The sequence below is a fragment of the Pinus tabuliformis genome, chromosome 6, assembly GCF_031772625.1.
Source record: "Pinus tabuliformis cultivar Carrire ecotype Pingquan chromosome 6, CPIR1, whole genome shotgun sequence".
NCBI classification, from domain to species: domain Eukaryota; kingdom Viridiplantae; phylum Streptophyta; class Pinopsida; order Pinales; family Pinaceae; genus Pinus; species Pinus tabuliformis.
The window spans coordinates 1,107,020,326-1,107,039,820 of NC_142292.1; the positions used below are offsets into that span (position 1 = coordinate 1,107,020,326).

The 19,495-nt window shown below is 41.7% G+C and overlaps 1 protein-coding gene across 1 annotated transcript in view; it reads right to left on the reverse strand.

Annotated features, from left to right (window-relative positions):
- Positions 1 to 19,495, reverse strand: part of GRV2 (DNAJ heat shock N-terminal domain-containing protein) — a 466,773-nt gene that overhangs the window by 216,163 nt on the left and 231,115 nt on the right. Inside the window, exon 15 of the mRNA XM_089425195.1 lies at positions 5,818 to 6,112. Within this exon, the coding sequence (XP_089281321.1) occupies positions 5,818 to 6,112 (295 nt within the window). The remainder of the gene's footprint in view (positions 1 to 5,817; positions 6,113 to 19,495) is intronic.

A 19,495-nucleotide genomic window follows, 5' to 3' on the forward strand; every position in this document is an offset into this window, starting at 1 on the left:
TCTAGTGCTACCCATATTATTCCTATTTGCCACAAATTTGGCAAGAAGTTGTTGAGTCATCATCTGTTGTTGCCACCTATATAGTTCATTCAAGATGCAACCAAAGGGATTCTCTTGTTCTTCCTTGTCTCTCATGGTTGAGTTGTGGGTAACCCTCTTCCTTCTAATTGTAACGTTTTAACTATATTTTGGAAACATACAGAACTCATAAGATTACATGCTGGCAGGATGCACAACTCTGATGCCACTATAATATCCCTTAGGGAAAAATGCCTTTAGGGTTAAAGAACATATGACAAATTTTGTTACAGTACCACAATAATCTTTCAATTCAACAAAGATGACAATGAAAACAAGTAAATAATCTTCAATACTACACATCAAGTTACAACATTCAATCCTATGTTTGTTGCAAAAGTGGGTTTACTATACAGCCTCAATAGTTTGGTAACATTATCACACTAACTATCCTATCAACATCAACTGACCAAATTACAATCATGTTGATTACAGCTTACTTGCCTCAACAACCTGTTGTCTTTATACTTGTGCCTCCTACTATTGCAAACTACTCTGTCTAGACTTCCTAAAATTATTTTGACGTTGTTGGTGGTGCCAGTATGGGCTTTCGTTGCTTGCAAACTACTTTGCTACAATAGAGAATTGATAACAAACCTCGTTGCTTAGGAATTGGTCACCGTGTTGGTCTAACATTGTTGTCTAATTCCCAAGGATATGGCGTTTCCTTATCACGAACTATGAGGTGGATTGTTGCCTACTAGATATGATCTGCAACCTTGATTTGGACCTTAGGAACCCTGTGCTTGCCACAGACTAGCCCTTAAAGGGTTCCGCTACCTTAGGGGGAGCCCTAGAGGGCCTTCGCTAACACAAATGGGGGTTTATTGGTCCACAGAAACGTTGTTGTCCTTGATTTAAGCCTCAACAAACTCGGAATAGATGAAAGTTGTCACAACATGTCTCCTCAAGCCTAACTAGCCACAGAAAATCTCCTTGCTTGCCAAAACCAGATGAAAATAGCCTCAGAAAGTTTTCCAAACAAATTAGAGAAAGAGAGGGGATTGGCTAGGGTGGAATCTTTCACCACCGAAACCAATCAAAAGAAAAAGGGCTCTTAAAATCAACCTTGATGAGAATAATGATTCTCATCTCTTATTTATAGACTCCCTTTGGGGTATCTTTTTCTTATTTTAATTTGAGGGGTTACAGGTTTCCCTCCACTTAGCCCCAATTCTGGCTTCCTTCACAAGTTTTCCTCCAATTACCCCAATTACCCCAATTTACCCAATGTTGCCCCAAAAGCATTGAATAATGGGTTCCCCCTTTATAATTGACAATAGCCTATAGGGTTGGATAGGCTACTTCGTCCTCCCTTGGGCAATTAATTAGAAGAGGACATTACAGTATGAACTTTGCATAATAGGAATTTATGATCAGGTTTCCAATGTTGCATATTTGAGTTTGCATATAGGAATTCTACCATGGCTCTAAAAGTAAAAACCCTACATTTATCCATGTTGATCTTGTTTATGAGAAAATTTATTGCAAATATTGCAAGAAATGTATAGAAAGTGGATAGATTCATAAGTTGAAAGAACACTCAGATGGTATAAGAGGCCAAGTTGCCCCATGCAAGAACCCATTAGAGCAGATTGGACAAATTAGATTGGAATAGCAAAATCAAGTTGTGAAATTTGAAGAAGACAAGTCTAGGCAAAAGGAGATGGTTGTAGCAAGTTTTCCAAACGAGTCTAGAGGCCATTTAAAGCAGTGTTGATTAAGAATTATATATTTTGTTATTGATATGTATTGCACTTAGTGCCATTTTGAAAAAATGGCATATATTCACCCTTAAATGGTATACGCATGAGCAAACTATACATACTTCGTCTCCAATGGTCTGGAATCATGGTCTAGAATCCTGAAAATATATTTCATTATTAAAATCTATGTATTTTATGTCTTTTTTAGTAAGACTCATTGAAATTAGATTAGTCCAAGTCAAATCGAGTCCAAATTCAAGTTGACCCTCGACCTATTCTAAGTCCAACTCCAAGTTTAAAAATGATCAATAGCACTGGTGGTACAACAGAAGTACGACAGTGCATCTGCAAACAAGTGGAATGTGCAGAAATGGTAGTGGTGATGGTCATACATGACTGGCAGCAATGAAATCACATGGAATTAACATAATTCACAGTTGTTAATGATGATAGCTTGGACAAGTGCTTCTGCATAGGCTATGTGTCAAGGATGCAGAATATGTCCAAATGCCTCTTCAAGTACTTGTTCATGTTGAATTAGTGGCTTTTATGATCTCTTTCCTAAGTCTAACCTAGGAAAAGCACATTGATTAATTTATTAATTAACATTGGTGTTATGTAAAAAATTAGTTATTATTTAATTCTAGGTTTATTATTTAATTTTAGGTTAATTAGATGAAAGGGCACGATCATAAGATCATGCCCTTTCCCCAAAGGGTGCCCATGACGATATATAAGCAGGAACCCCCACTGTAAACAATCATCTTCAATCAATTAATCATTAATACGTATCAAGAAGTTTTCACTTCATTTGGTATCAGAGCCAACACGAGACTAGTGACACCCACAAGTTCTGTTGGCCATCAGGCCCTACGAGTTTTTCATAAAATAGCAGTGCGTGTGGGCTATTCATGCTCTGCCTAGAGTGTGGTTGTTATAGGCTTTGCGGCTAAACAACAGCCAAGCGCAGGTTTTTTTTGCAGGACATACAGCTAACCACGTACGGACAATTTCACACCAGCGAACCACGCCGCAGCATCAGGAGGTGATATGCTAGGTGATAAATCGAACCATCAGCAGAGGACTTCTGTCGTCGTGACCATCTGCGCTGACCTAAGGTGGGCTCTGCGTGATATCCGCACAAGGGTCGACGGTCGTGCAGTCAAACAATAACGTGACTTTAATTGATGTCATTGCTCATACATGATCGTGACTGTTCATACATTCGATCGTGACTTTCATACATTCGAACGTGACTTTTCATACCTGACCGTTCATTAACGTGGGTAACGTGACTTAATTGATTAAAAGTTATATATATATATATATATATATATATATATATATATATATATATATATATATAACATTAGTTTAATTATAAAAAAATTAAGAAGAAAGAACAAAAAAAAAACTTGTTATATAATTAATTTAATTTAATTATTTAAAAAATAAATAAATAAATTAACCAAAAAAAAAATTAAGCTGGCAGATAAATATACACCCCCACAAACTTGCTCAATGTCGACAATGACAATGGTGGATTTCCAAAAAAAAATTGGTTGACGCGGAGCATAATATTAATAACAACAACGATGAGGTCAATAAAAGACTAGATGATTTACAAATCAAGCTTAATGGGCAGGCTGACGAAATCAGAAGTCTTCATGATACGACAAATCGAATAGAAATAACTATGGAAAATCATCGTGTCCAAACAGAAGTAGATCTCAAAGAGACCTTAACATTGCTGAAACTTTTGTGTAAAAAGATGAATTATACAACCGCACAACTACTACAAGAAGATGAAGAAAATCAAAAGCACAACTCATCAGATTCAACGAAATCAACAGACTCTCATGAAAAAGTTGAATCCCCAAAAAAATCAGCGACACCCCACCAAGAAATGAGTAACATGACTCTTACAAACAAGCAACTCTGGGATACCTTTACCAATCAACACCCCTTTTTCGCTCAACCATTAGCGACATACCAGCGAAGGGAAAAAGTCGAGATGCCTAAATTCGATGGAAACAAAAGAAAACAATGTTGCATCGATAAATAAAGCAGAAGAATACTTTGAGATATATGACATCAATGATGATGACGAAAAGCTCAAGCACGCATCCATGAAAATGGAAGGGGAAGCATATAATTGGTATATGTGGTGGAAAAAGACAACACACATCATTAGTTGGAGAAAATTTAAGGATGCATTCTTTAAAAGATGTAAGGGCATGATCATAACATCATAGGTTTATTATTTAATTTTAGGTTAATTAGATGAAAGGGCATGATCATAACATCATGCCCTTTCCCCAAAGGGTACCCATGGCGATATATAAGCCAGGAACCCCCACTGTAAACAACCATCTTCAATCAATTAATCATTAATACATATTTATATAAATATTTTTCTACGTATCAAAATTTTTTCACTTCAGTTGGCTATTGGGCTAAAGTTTTCTAATCAAAGGTAAATAATTTACATTAGTGAGTTAGATCTCATCTCTACCATTGATCTCAAGTGAGGCTTAGGATCTAATCCTAGCCATCCATCAGTCAGGAGAGCTAGGGTTAGGGATCTAGCTCAATCAAAAATTATAAAAGAAGCCTAAGGGAGAGGTGAAAGACAAATCCAGCTCTTGGGAGAGAGAATTTTCTCAAGGGAGTGATAGACTCAAGACTGAAGAGAAGAGAAAGGTGTACAGCTAGAGTTTTGAGTAAGCACAGGTTTTGCAGGTTGAGCAAACAAGTGGAGGGCCCAGAATCATCTGTGGTTGGGGCCGAGAGTGTCTGTACATAGGAGGAGGCTGAGAGTATTGAGGTCAAGTTCCAGCAAGCAGGCTGTGAGTGTGGGGACGCTAAGGGGGTCGAAGTCGCATTTGTGGAAGTTCCAAGCAGCTACAGGAGTGCCAAACTTGCAGAAAACAGCCAGCACGCGTGGGCATTGAATTACGGGGTTTTAGCGATTTTGTCAGGTTCCATTGTAGTATTTTCTGTGTATTCTCTAAAGGTCAGTTTCCTTGTTAAAGGAGGACTCAATCTTCCTGAGTAATAAAATACCAGTGTACTTTTATTCAGCAGTTTTTTAGAAAAATAATTCACTTGGGTGAATATATTTTCTGGGCATAAAATAAATTGCTAGGTATTTAAATCAGATCTGGTATTGCAAAATATAACAGCACGTAGGCCTACTGGTAAAACATATTGCAGCAGGTGTACAAAATACAGCAGTGGCCAATTCTACGGTGACAGGTGCAGAAATTGGTGGCTGCAGATATGGCAGCAATTTTCCATGAAGATAGTACAGAATTCTAGATTGACAACATAAAAACATCTCTACGGATAGCCATTGAGGGTTATATGGAATTGACCCAAAGTTGGCTTTAATACCAAATGGATAAACAAACTTATTTATCACTGAGTTGCAAGAAGTTTTCTGCAAGTATATAAAAAATTAAAATATAGTGACTAAATAAAATGATTGATAGAATGATGAATCATGATTAAAATGAGCCTAATGACAGTATAATGATACACATTGACTGGTCACAAGGTGAACGGGTATCTTCCCCTTGACCTTTCATTAAACTAATTATTATGTTATTATTATTAAACACCCAACCCTGTTCAAATCCTGCTTTGCGACATGTTTGCCTTTGGGGTTAGCAAAGTATCAGTACTCTCATTCTCGTTTGAGTTCTTGTGGGTGCAATGAGATGTTACTTGTAAAAAAATAAGCCTCGATGCTGACAGGGTTAATAAGCAGGGTGAGCTAAATTCCATATATTTAGGACTGCTACAGGGAAAACACCTTAATCACAAGTTTTATACTATTCACCAGGGAGAAGCATGCCTGTAAGCTCCCCACCAACAACATATTTAGGGAATGTTGAAAATCACATATGGTGAAATGATGTAAACACTAAACATCATTCAAACTTGACTGTACTACTTCATGTAAACAATAGACTTTGGGGTCAAACTAAAATAAGACATTAAATCTAAGCTAATGGGAAAGGAATCCAACCTCCGGTGACTCCAAATTTGAGATAAGGTTTGTGAGAAGCTCCTTTGACAAGTCATCATTCAGCATATCTGACAGTTTTGGAGTTAATAAAGCTTTCAATGAATTAGCTGCTGTGGGGTTGTATGGTGTAGAAATTTCATCTCCACAATATCCAGCAAGCCTTGCCAGTGCTCGAGCTGAAAGCACAGCATGTGTATTTTTTGCAATCTGCACATTACTTCCAACACCATGGGCTTCTGCAGCTGCATTTTCTTCAGCAGTAGAGTCATACTGTAAAAGCAACGGTAGAAGATACCTAATTCATCAACCAAGAGGCAAGATTAAAATAGGTAACACGTTGAAAGGACTATAACAGCAATGATGATAATAAAACCTAATCGCTATAACTGCTTGGAATTTGTATCTTAGCATGTCCTAGCTAAAACTAAGAAATAGTTCAAACAGGATAGACTTGAATTAATATAATTAAGTTGTCCGCAGCAAAGTTTCAATGGGTGTTAGTTTTCAGCTTGAAAAACATTATTGCAATGATTACATCGCTTCAACACTGTGTTTTTGTCCCTTCAGCCCCAATCAAATATAAATCAAGAACCCAGCAAATGTCAAAACTGAGGCAGAAGGACAACTGCATGAACAACTATGTTTGTTTTTTCTTGTGTATACAACCATGGCAACAACAATTACTGTCTAACACCTGCCCATTCTGCAAAAAAGCATTGCTAAGACTCACCATGTTACAAGTTGAAATGTTAGATTATGATGGTCATCATTAACACTGTCAATCTAATAAAGTTAAGTCAAAGGTCCATGCAAAAGTTAATAAGAAAAACATAGGCTAGCTATCTTAACTAAGATGGCCCATGGGATTGTGGTCTAACGGAAAGCAGTGGGGTTATCAGATCTGTATTTACTATTAACACTGAGACTCAGGTTCAAACACCCCCCCCCAGCGGGTGTGGATAGATGCAGATGCAAGTCCAGTGGGTGTGGACAGATGCAGATGCAAGTCCCGAGTGATTTGACGGCATAGATACACCCCTCATAGCACAGAAGCTTAGCCAAAGCAACTCTGCAAGACATATTTCTCCAATCAAATAAGTTATTAAGGTGTTAAGAATACTCCACATAAGTTGGGAGACATGTTTTTCCCCGTTGCTTTTCTTCTTCTTCTTTACACAGAAATTGATGAGTCAGTTGAGTGATCAAATGAGGTTGACGTGTCTCCTATTTATATCTGTCCAGGAGGTCGAATAGGTGCCTCTTCTAGGCCAACTTGTCCATGTAGGGCCGACTTGGTCTTGTAGGTGACAAAATGACTCTTTTGACTCAAAATAATTTTTTTCTTTTTCTTACAAATACTCCAAATGGGACTTTGACACATGACAAATTTTATTTTTGACTCAATAAACCCTAGAAGCATGAAGAACATGCTTTAACTAGAATAATAATAATAATAATAATTTATTTTTCTTCTTTTTTTTGTTTTTACATGAAATACATATTGATACAAGTACAATGATAATTATGAAGACCAAACCTAGTTACATTTTTAGCAGTTTGCAACACTGGTCAAGAGCAGGTAACATACATAGAGAGTCAAGCACCAACAGACAGAAAAAGCCACAGACAATGCAAAGAAGGAATTTGCAAGAATGCACAAACACGTGATTTCTAAAGAGGATACAAATTTGATGATCAGTAAGTAGTGGGATGACTCAAAAGAACATCCTTGAGAACAAAGACAACAGATAGACCTGTGGAAAAAAATTTGGAATACCCTGTGTAACAGATTTATAATCCATGATGTTTCAGGTGGACACTCCACCCATCATAAAGGACCAAAAAGCAAAATGATCTCAGACGAGTGTTGAGGGGCCTTAAATAGAAAAGAATTCAATGTAGCCGTTAAGGATTTAATAATAAATTAATTAAAAGATAAGGTCAAAATATTGAGAAGGATTCAAAGTAGCCATTAAGGTTCAAATATTAAATTAATCAAGGTAGTTAATGAAGGATTAAAAGGATAATAAATTAATCCAAATAGCTATTGGAGGATAAAAAAATCAAGAAATAGGTTGAAGGATTGAAAAAGAATTAAGGAAAAAATCGTGAAATAAATGAAAAATAAAAATGGTCGAGGAGGGGAGGGGGACAAGGAGGAAATGAGATAGGTGGTAACAAGGTTAGGTAAGGGGACCTAGACAATTTAGAACAGTTGATAATATATAAATAAAAAGGTGGGGGATCAATATATAACAGAACAAAACTATTGCTGGTAGAAAATGAACAGGCTAGAAGAGAGAACAAAAATAGATGTAAAGAAAGGAAAGAGCCAAAAAGAGGCAGTGAATGAATAGGAAGAATAAGAGAGAGAGCTTTTGGGGGAGGGGGAACTCATTATGAGCATGCTGATGGATTACCGTGTAATATTCCTAATTAGCCATGGCTAATTGGAATATTCAATTTTACTCAATTTTGTCTTCTATAGCTGTTTATAAATAAAAAGGTGAGGAGAGGAGGACATACTTACTTCATGAATAAAGACACTCCCTAGTAGCACAACGTTGTAACTTAAAAGGTGAGCCAAGGGGGGGCCAAAGAACCACGTAGAGGAGGGGCCCATGTAGACACATGGAGTGATTGCGCAGATGGTGAGAAACACGTGGCAAGAGGAAAGCTACATTGGAGGAGGTGAGCCTTGAGATTGAGAGAGGCCAATGCTATAAAGGAGAGAGGAGCCTCATCATTTTGGCATTCGATTATGTGCATTTGAGCTAGTCACTTCAACTTGGAGCACGCTGGCTGTTTAACTAGTCTACAGCATTGTTTAGTGCATTGAGTGTCTCCATTTGGAGATCTCACCCTTAGCCCCGGGGGACTTCGAGTGCCTGCTCGGGCAAGGTATTTCCATCAGTATTTTTTCAGTAGTTTCATCAGCAATTTGGCAAGAGGATGATCATCTTGGATGACTGCATAGTCTTGAGAGGGATGATGCAGTTCTTTCTAGTAGGAGTTCTGGATTGAGGTTTTGCAAGTGGATTTGTGCTGGGAGGTTGAGCAGGGGATCAGCGCTTGCATATTGGAGGATTCTGGCTGAGTTTCAAGCAGAATTGTGGTGGGTTTATTCCAATGGCAGTGCAGAGCCTTGAGGGATTGCGTGGGTCCTCAAGGGGGCGATTTTCGGGGATTGGCCATTTCAGAAAAGCTTTCTGGGTTTTTCTGGGTTTTCTGAGTAGAATTCGATTCCAGAGTTTCAGCACTTTCTGAGGAGGGGAATAGCCCCAAATCCTCATTTGATTTCTAGCAACAGCACGGCAATTCTCCAACAGCTTGGACGCAGTTCAGAGAGAGGACATTCCTTTGCTATTCTGAGTGTATTTCTTCACTTGCCTTGAGCAAGTCGAGGTGCCATCTTTATGATCACCTCCTATACTCATTCTATTACTCAGTATAATAAAATGGCTTAGCATTTCTCTCTGCATTTCTTGAGTATCTGCTTATGGTTATATTGTTATATGTTGCACCATTGTTATTTTTATCTCTTTGAGCTTCCCGGCTACTATACCACTTGTGTGTTTTCTCCTATACTCTTAGATAGAGTCTAGAAAGGGCCAGGTAGCCTCCAAATCTCATCCTCTTTTCAGAGGCGACATATCTGGTAAATGCCCTCCCAGTCCATCTCTGGTTGGAGTTTGCTTGTGTTTGAGGAATATTCTTGATAAGGGATATTACAGTGGTATCAGAGCATAGATCTAGCTCAACCTGTGGAGCTAGCAATCTATGACACTGGAGGAAAAGCCCTACATTTGTTACAGAGGTAGGAGATACAGAGACATTGGGCATAGGTTGGAGAACACTTACGAAGAGGGAGACTGTGTTCCGGTGGTGGACACAGAACAGGAGGAGCCTGTGGTGGACGTAGAACAGAAGGAGCCTATGGTGGACGTAGAGCAGGAGGATCCGATGGTAGATGATGACGGGAAGAGATTTGTGGACATGCTCCTCAAATCAGTATAGGATCTGTCGAGCCAGATTGCGGTGATGGGGCAGAGATTCACGACAGTAGAGGCTAGACAGCGTGAGAGCCCACGGGTTTTCCAGGTTGGTGAGGGATCGGGTGCATCCCACCATTTGCCAGAGAAGCGTGATACTACTCAACAGGTGGCCTCACATGCCCCTACACGCTCTACCATACCCACGTTCTTAGGAACAAACATGGGGGTCGGAGCCCAGCAGGACGTAGAGCTCGGTCATATGGATGATATTTTTGCAGAATACCAGGCCTATGGGCAGGAGTTCAGGGAGGCTCTCTCATTCAGAGACTTTGTTTAGCTCTAGCAGGATAGTAGACCCCATGACCATCACAAAGGGTACCGGCATTATCATGATGGTGACACCCACTGTGCAGCTAGTAGATTCCACTTGCCCACATTTGATGGTTCATCAAACAATTCGGCAAAGTCTTGGATGGAGAAGCTGGACATTTACTTCCAGCTCAACCAGATGTCGGAGACGAAGGCCATCAAGGTGGCGACATTACATTTGGATGGTGAGGCCCAGGATTGGTGGTTCCATGGGATGGTTACACTCGGACACTCCACAGTGACGACACATGCCGAGTTCACCAGGAGATTGATGGAGAGGTTTGACCAGAGGGATCCGGAACAACACTTTGTGGAGCTGACGAGGCTCAAACAGACTGGGAGCCCAGAGACCTACATTGCATATTTCTTGAGGGTTTCAGTGATGGTGCCAAATCTGTCCGCAGCATGGAGGATTTACATGTATGTTGAGGGGTTAGCAGAGCCACTTCGGGGTCTAGTCAGATTCGCTAGACCAACCACCCTTCAAGATGCCATTAGCAGGACCCGGGACTTACAGGATGTCTTACCCAGGACCCGGTCACCTTACCCCCAGCGACAGGCTTTCCAGCCTAAGGGGAAGGATGTGAGGATTCCGCCTCCGAAGGAGAAACCAGGACGAGTACAGATTGATGATGATGCCAGGAGGGAGTTGAAGAAGAAGCGGTTGTGCTTCACCTGTCACGAGCCATGGGCACCAGGACATAGATGTGCTACTGGCAAAGCACATTTTATTGAGGTATTCTCCGAGAGCAGCGGGGAAGAGGATGAGGATGATGATGTGGAGGCAGGAGGTAGTCATGCCTAGCAGGATCGTTTGCCACCTCCACCACCACCAGCGGGTGTTGCAACTTTTGCACCTACCGGAGGAGCCCTTGCAGCATTGCGAGGAGTTCCCAAGTATTTGACGCTGCGCGTACGGGGGACAGTACGTGGCCAGCGAGTATCAGTTTTCGTTGACAGTGGGGCAACCCACAACTTCATCGATGCACAGATGGTTGAGTAGAGAGGTATACAGACAGAGAGCTTCAATGGGTTTTCAGTTTTGGTCCCACGAGATCAGACCATGGTGTGTGCGCGTTATGTACCAAAGTTATCCGTGACAATGGGCACTTACACATTGACTGACCACTTTTTCGTGGTCGATATTTTGGACGCCAACATGATACTGGGTGTTTAGTGGCTCATCACTCTAGGGAAGGTCACGACAGATTGGAAGACCCTAGAGATGGAGTGGGATGATGAGAAGACAGGGAGGCATGCGGAGATACGGGGACAGCATACATATCCGCCTCAGACTGTTTCGGCTCATCGGATGGAGGCAGTCTTCCGGAAGGGAGACACAGAGTGGGCAGTAGAGCTGCGTGCATCAGAGACAGGGACTACAGGGCAGACAGTGCACCTGGAGATACAGTCCATCCTTGACTGGTACACCATAGTATTTGGGGAGATTCCGCCAGGACGGCAACTGGACCGGGGGTTTGAGCACACTATTGAGGTTGAGCAGGGCATACAGGCAGTGATTACTACCCCCTATAGGCATCCCAAGGCCTATCGGGATGAGATAGAGCGAGCCATTTAGGAGTTGTTGGCTCTTGGGCATATTCGGCCAAGCACGAGTCCTTTTGCTTCTTCTGTGGTGTTGGTGAAGAAGAAGGACGGCACCTTAAGGATGTGCATTGACTACAGGGCCCTAAACAAGAAGACCCTGAAGAACAGATACCCCATACCCAGGATCGATGAGTTGATGGATGAGTTGAGAGGAGCACGGCTCTTCTCAAAGATTGGTTTGAGATCTGGGTAACATCAGATTCACGTGAGGGAGCAGGACATTCCCAAGACCACCTTCAAGTGTCACTATGGGCACTTTGAGTTTTTGGTGATGACCTTCAGGCTAACTAATGCCCCAGCTACATTTCAGTCTTGCATGAATCACATCTTCCGCAGACACTTAAGGAAGCTTGTGTTGGTGTTCTTTGTTGATATCCTCATTTACAGCAGGACTTGGGAGGAGAATCTCCAACACATTGAGACAATATTGCGCATCTTGGAGGAGCAGCAATTCTATGCCAAGCTCTCCAAGTGTGAGTTCAGGTTGACGGAGATGTTATACTTGGGACACATCATAGGAGTGGACGGAGTGAGGGTCCATGAGGAGAAGATCAGGGCCATCAGAGATTGGCCGGAGCCGAGAAATATGACGGAACTTTGAGGATTCATTGGCATTTGTACTTAGTACCGGAAGTTCGTCGAGGGTTTCTCACAGCTTGCTGCACCCTTGACAGATTTGACGAGGAAGGGGGCATTCAATCGGTCAAATACAGCACAACGAGCCTTCGACAGGCTCAAGGAGGTTATGAGCAGCTGCCCAGTGCTTGTGTTGCCGAATTTCACGCAACCATTTTTTTTGGAGTATGATGCGTCGAGAGAGGGAATCGACGCAGTGTTGATGCAAGGAGGTCACCCTATAGCCTTTGAGAGCCGGAAGCTCCTTCCGCACAAGAGGTTGTATTCTATATACGACAAGGAGATGCTGGCCATCATGCATGCATTGGCTAAGTACCGGCAGTATTTGGTGGGTAACAGATTCACGTGAGGGCTGATCACAACAGCCTCAAGTTCTTTTTGGAGCAGAAGCAACTACAGGAGAGGCAGCAGAAGTGGATCAGCAAGATCCAAGCATATGACTTTGACATCGAGTATGTCAAGGGTAAGAACAACGTGGTTGCAGAAGCCCTTTCACGTAGGCCAGCCACATTGTCTCTTATGAGCTTGGACGCAGACTGGAGGGCTCAAATTTTAGTAGAGTACTCCAAGGACAGATTTGCATGTGAGGTTTTGGATGGCCAGGTGGCAAATGACAGGTACAGGGTAGTCGATGAGATCATCTACTACAGGGATCGGATCTTCTTGACTGAGGGGTCTCAACTCAAGAAGAAGATACTTCAGGCGTCACATGATTCACCATTGGCAGGTCATCAAGGGTTTACCAAAACCTACAGGGCCATTAGAGAGAGGTTCTCATGGAAGGGCCTCAAGGAGGACGTACTCCAGCATGTCTGGGAGTGCGATGTTTGCCAGAGGAACAAGGGGGAGATGAGCCATCCCGCAGGATTATTGCAGCCTCTTCCCATTCCAGAGGGGAAATGGGAGAGTATTTCGATGGACTTCATCACAGCATTGCCCATGGTGAAGGGCAAGGATTGTATCTTTGTCGTCGTTGATTGATTGACAAAGTACGCACATTTTTTCGCCATATCCACACACTACACAGCAACACAAGTGGCCGAGCTGTTCTTCAGAGAGGTCTTCAGACTACATGGTCTTCCTAGGACCATCATCAGTGACAGGGACAGTCGTTTCATGGGTGGGTTTTGGCAGGAGCTTTTCTGGTTGGTGGGGCCGGAGTTGACACCGAGTACCAATTATCACCCACAGACGGACGGGCAGACAGAGATATTTAACAAGTGGCTGGAGGACTACTTGCGCAACAATGTCAGTGGGCAGCAGAGGGCATGGCTGAAGTGGCTGCATCTGGGGGAGTACTGCTACAACACTACACATCACATGTCCATCGATATGTCACCATTCTATGCTTTGTATGGATATCATCCTTTATCTTTTGCTGACGTGATGTTGGGTGCTAGCAAGGCTCCGAGAGCCAAGATTTGGATCCAAGAGAGTAAGGATATTCTCTGAGCTCTCAAGGATAATATGGCTACAGCACAGAACCAGCAGAAGTTGTATGCTGACAGGGGTCGGGTGGAGAGACAGTCTGAGGTAGGGGACCCGGTCTACCTACGATTATAGCCATATCGACAATCGTCACTGAAGCAAAAAGGGGCTGAGAAGCTCAAGCCCCGCTTTTATGGGCCATACAGGGTGATACGCAGGATTGGACAGGTTGCATATGAGTTGGAGTTGCCCCAAGGTAGCAAGATTCATAACATTTTTCATGTATCATGCCTGAAGAAGGCATTGGGGCAACATGTGACAGTGACAGATGAGCTACTGCCCATGGATGATGAGGGGCATTTGGTGTTACAGCCAGAGGCTATTATTGATACCAGGCAGAGGCGGCTGTAGAGCAGGACAGTCCTGGAATTCTTGGTGAGTTGGAAGAATTTACCGGATGAGAATGCCACTTGGGAGAGTGAGAAGATCTTGTAGCATCCATCACTTCAGTGGCTTGAGGAGAAGCAACATTTTGCTGAGGGAGACTGTAATATTCCTAATTAGCCATGGCTAATTGGAATATTCGATTTTACTCAATTTTGCCTTGTATAGCTGTTTATAAATAAAAGGTGAGAAGAGGGGGACATACTCATTTCATGAATAAAGACAATCCCTAGTAGCCAATGCTATAAAGGAGAGAGGAGCCTCCTCATTTTGGCATTCGATTATGCGCATTTGAGCTAGTGACTTCGACTTGGAGCACGTTGGCTGTTTAGCTAGTCTGCAGCACTGTTTAGTGCATTGAGTGTCTCCGTTCGGAGATCTCACCCTTAGCCCCGGGGGACTTCGAGTGTCTGCCCGTTAAAGGTATTTCCATCAATATTTTTGCAGTAGTTTCATCAAAGTTTTGGTAGGAGGATTGAGCATCTTGGATGACTGTGCAATCTTGAGAGGGATGATGCAGATCTTTCTGGCAGGAGTTCTGGATTGAGGTTTTGCAGGTGGATTTGTGCTGGGAGGTTGAGCAGGGGATTAGCTCTTGCATATTGGAGGATTTTGGCTGAGTTCCAGGCTGAGTTGTGGTGGGTTTATTCTAGTAGCAGCACAGAGCCTTGAGGGATTGCGTGGGTCCTCAACGGGGCGATTTTCGGGGGTCGGCCATTTCAGAAAAGCTTTCTGGTTTTTTCTGGGTTTTCTGAGTAGAATCCAATTCCAGAGTTTCAACACTTTTTGAGGAGGGGAATAGCCCCAAATCCTCATTTGATTTCTAGCAGCAATAGCAACATGGCAGTTTTCTAGCAGCTTGGACGCAATTCAGAGAGAGGCCATTCCTTTGCTATTCTGAGTGTATTTCTTCACTTGCCTTGAGCAAGTCAAGGTGCCATCTTTTTTATCACCTCCTGTACTCATTCTATTGCTCAATATAATAAAATGGCTTAGCATTTCTCTCTGCATTTCTTGAGTATCTGCTTATGGTTATATATTATATGTTGCACCATTGTTATTTTTATCTCTTTGAGCTTCCCGGCTACTATACCACTTGTGTGTTTTCTCCTATACTCTTAGACAGAGTCTGGAAAGGGCCAGAGAGCCTCCAGATCTCGTCCTCTTTTCAGAGGCGACATATCTAGTAAATGCCCTCCCAGTCCATCTCTGGTTGGAGTTTGCTTGTGTTTGAGGAATATTCTTGATAAGGGATATTACATACCGGCTTCAAGGATTGGCCTAGCTTATAGCCGTCTTCCCTGTTGAAATTGTTGAGGTGTTTCTCGGTCTCAAGAGCTTCCCTAATGATTCGAGAGTTATAAAAAGGGACAGAGGCTAGGATTTTGGATTGATCAAAGCTAATGAGATGTTTGGAATTAAAAGAGTGCTCAGCTATGGCAGACTCTTTATGGCGGGCTTTAAAGGGACGGCTTGTATGGCCAATGTATGTCTTCCCCCCAAAACAAGGAATTTGGTAGACACCTGAATTTAGCATGAGCTCAGACTTATCTTTGGCTGACAGAAATACTTACTTAAGAGTTTTATGGGGTTTGCAAACGGTTTTCATGTTTCGTTTTGATAATATTTTAGTGATGACATTGGTGGTTCTTTTTATGTAGAGGAGAGAGACCTGGCCCTAAGGAGGAGAGGAAAGGCAGGGCTGGGATTTAGGATTAGAGGCTACTTTAAACGCTTTATTGGTCTGAGATGAGGTATAATGATTGGCTCTGAAAGCTTGGAACAGGTGTTCTTTCTCGGAGGAAAGGAATTGGGGAGCAAATATTTTGAGAGCTCGAGAGATAAGAGTTTTAGAACAGCTGACTTTTGGAATGGGTGGTGTTGAGAATGGGCATGAAGAATGGGCTTTATTTGTAAGCAAGCGTAACTCGATTTCTCAAAAGCAGAGAGAGACCCATGGTCAAAGGGGACTGTATTTCAAGGGAAAGAAGAAAAAGGATTTGTAAAAACATGAAACGAGCAAAAAGAAGAGAGACAAGGTTGTCAACAGTGGCTTGCCAGGGCAGTGAGAGGTGTTGTTAATGCCCCCCACTAGGGCTTGAGTCTCTCTAATGACATGCTCATGCTTGAGCATGTGTTCATTGTACACCAATACTTGCGATAGCTGTTGGAGACATGTGCAATTCCTAAACATCTTTAGTGGAATAGATAAGCCTCAGCTTTGCCCTCTTAGCCAAAGGATTCTAGTTGGAATGTTGCTGGTTGCACTCACTCCTAGGTTGAACTAAGAATGTTAGCCACATCATGATAAGTAGAATCCAATCAACAATTAAAATAAAAAGAAAAGACATGATGAAAATGAGTAGCACAGAAAAACCATGACATATTCAGCAAGAAAATTCATGTACAACAGAGTAGATGCACATTTCAAACATGCACCAAATCCATGTTTTTTAAAGTGTGTAAGCACTGAAAATGCAGTCAGCTAAAGAGAGAGATGTTTTTCCCAACATAGACTAAAGAGATATTTTGTGCTATAACAGAAGAAATTTGGTGGTACATTTGTAAGTGTTCTACCGCCAGCCAAAAAATAATTCAAAATATTCCAGTTGCTTTGAAGATGTAGTGTTTGGGAAGAGGACAGCATTTGGCAGGATGGGGCACTGGTTGGTCTAGGGCGAAGTGCTGGCAACACAATGAACAGCAGCTCGCAAATTGCTGGTTCTTGCAAGACTCCAGTATTTGTTAAACAGAAATTTATGAAACTCTCCGATTAAAAATGTCAAGTGGTCAGTACAAATTGTCGGAATCATAAATATTAAACAGAACGAATTATGCACCCCAGACTATCTTAAGTTTTAACGGAGAACATGTCATCATATAAACAAGTTATGTGTGTTATAACCTAACTTAGATCTAGATGCCATGGAAAAAAATTTAACAAAGAAGTAAACAATTGCTATTATTGTTGATCATGTTAGTAGCAGAGCCCATGAAAGAGAATCTTAAGAATGTAAAAGCAAAGGCAATCTGTTATACTTCAAATATATATTTGACGTTGCAACTGAATCAAGGATCCTGTTCCAACTTATATTGTATGAGGTCCCATCTTGTGATTTCCATCACAATGATGGTGATTTGTTGCTGGGACTCCTGGAGCATTGGACCAACTTGGGGGAACTCATCTTCATGGAGCCCCTTGTCTTCATGGCATTATATCATTTGATGAAAATATTTGGTTGGGAAGTCTCACTTCTCCTTCGTTGGATTGCTATTGTACTTGCTGCTTGGTTGGATTTTCACATGTGGTTGCTTTGTTGATCACCCCTTGGTTCAACTTTTGATGGATGGGAAGCATACTATCTCACTATGGTGGTTTGGTATATGAGCTTATCCTGAATCTAGATCATGGTTATAGCCCCTCAAGAGGTTAGATGATGATGGTTAGGAAAAATATATGTTTCATGATTGTTGAAGTTTCCTAGTGACTTTAACATAACAATTTGCTATTATTTGATGTCGGAAGCAGGGCGCATTGTACATGGTCCTTGTTACCAACACATGAGTGATCCTTAGGAAAAAAAATTCTCCTACCATTTCAACTTGTCAGCCAAAAGCCCTATCATGATCCTTAGATAGCTAGTCTCAGATGTCTCTAATCCATCCTCTAGTCAATGCTTTCTTTCATTTAGCCTGCTCATCAAATGAAGGTGGCTCATCCATTTTTAATTTCAAGTGCTTCATCTATCGTTCAAGGGCATTCTAGTATGGATCCCAAGTTGAATCCCTTGCTTCACCTTGGTGGTTAACACTTGCCCCTAGTTCAATATGACATTCCTTGAGGCCTTTTTTCACTATCTAGGAGGGGCACTAATAGGAGGCTTTGATTGATCTTGTGTGTCCATATTCCCCATGTCTCCACATCCCATCTTCAGGTTGATTGTTATTGATCACCGGTATTTGCTCCCTATTTTCCTCATACTTAAGTAAGGACCTAGAAACTTTTCCCTAAGAGGTTAATACATTGGAAAGAAAGGAAAAGGCATGAGCCATATGTTAAAATGCAAAAGACTGGCGGGAATAGCCTTGGCCCCTCACCCAATTCCTGGATAAAGCATGAACTATATAAATAGGAGGGACACAAATAGAAGGCTCAAATTGATGGTGTGCATCCATGGTAATCTATACTTAACACCCTCCATCTTCCCCATGTATCCAGATTCCACATCCCATCCTCAGGTTAACTTCCATCTATCACCAGTATTGGTTCATTGTTTTCCTCATTGTTGACTAAAGGCTTGGAAACACTGCCCTAAGAGGTCGATGCAGCATAAAAAGGAGAAAAAACATGATCCATATGTTAAAATGCAGAAGATTGGCGAGAATAAATGAAAGTGTGTGGACAAAAGCCTAGCCCGATCTCTAACCCACTCATTATCCCTCACCCAATTCCTGACTAAAGCATGAGCTATCTAAATGAAAGGAACTTTGAATATCCCAACCCCAATGAGCAAGGAAACGCTTCATCTTTAAGGGGTCAATGATGAATCAATGGAAGCTTGTAACCCAAGCTATATATGTAAAAAAAGGAAAAATTAATGATGAAAAAGCACACAAGATGAGTGGTAAAGATAGGGCAAAGAAAGGGGTAACTCAAATCCCACAATTGCTCCCTCTTCACATCATAATCCTCAAGGATGTTGGAATTTCATAACTAGTACAAGACAGTGTATCCTCCAAAATGTAAACCCCATATCATGTCATTGATGACTTGAACCTATTGATAGAGGGGTTGGCCTAGGCACTGTTCCTCACGTTAGGGTTGGAAACACCTATTAGGACCTTGTGATGACCCTCACATACCTAAGCAAGGTAACTTGTTTACAAATCATAAGCTAGGAATACATACAAAGATGATGCTTATGTCAAGTACTTTGACGCCTTTAACATTGAATATGGTCCACTTTGATACTCTTATGGTTTGTGCACCTATGACGTTGATCTCACATAATTCTATGAGTGTATTGTTAGATCTTTACACCTACTACATGGGCGTTGCCATATTTTTTAGGAGATTTGATGATGATGATGATGACATGAGACCCCACTGGAGGTGATGACACTATTTCGCATGATGACATCATGCCCCAACTCCCTAACATCCCCTTCATGAAGCTTGGACTGATGACATGGTCTTA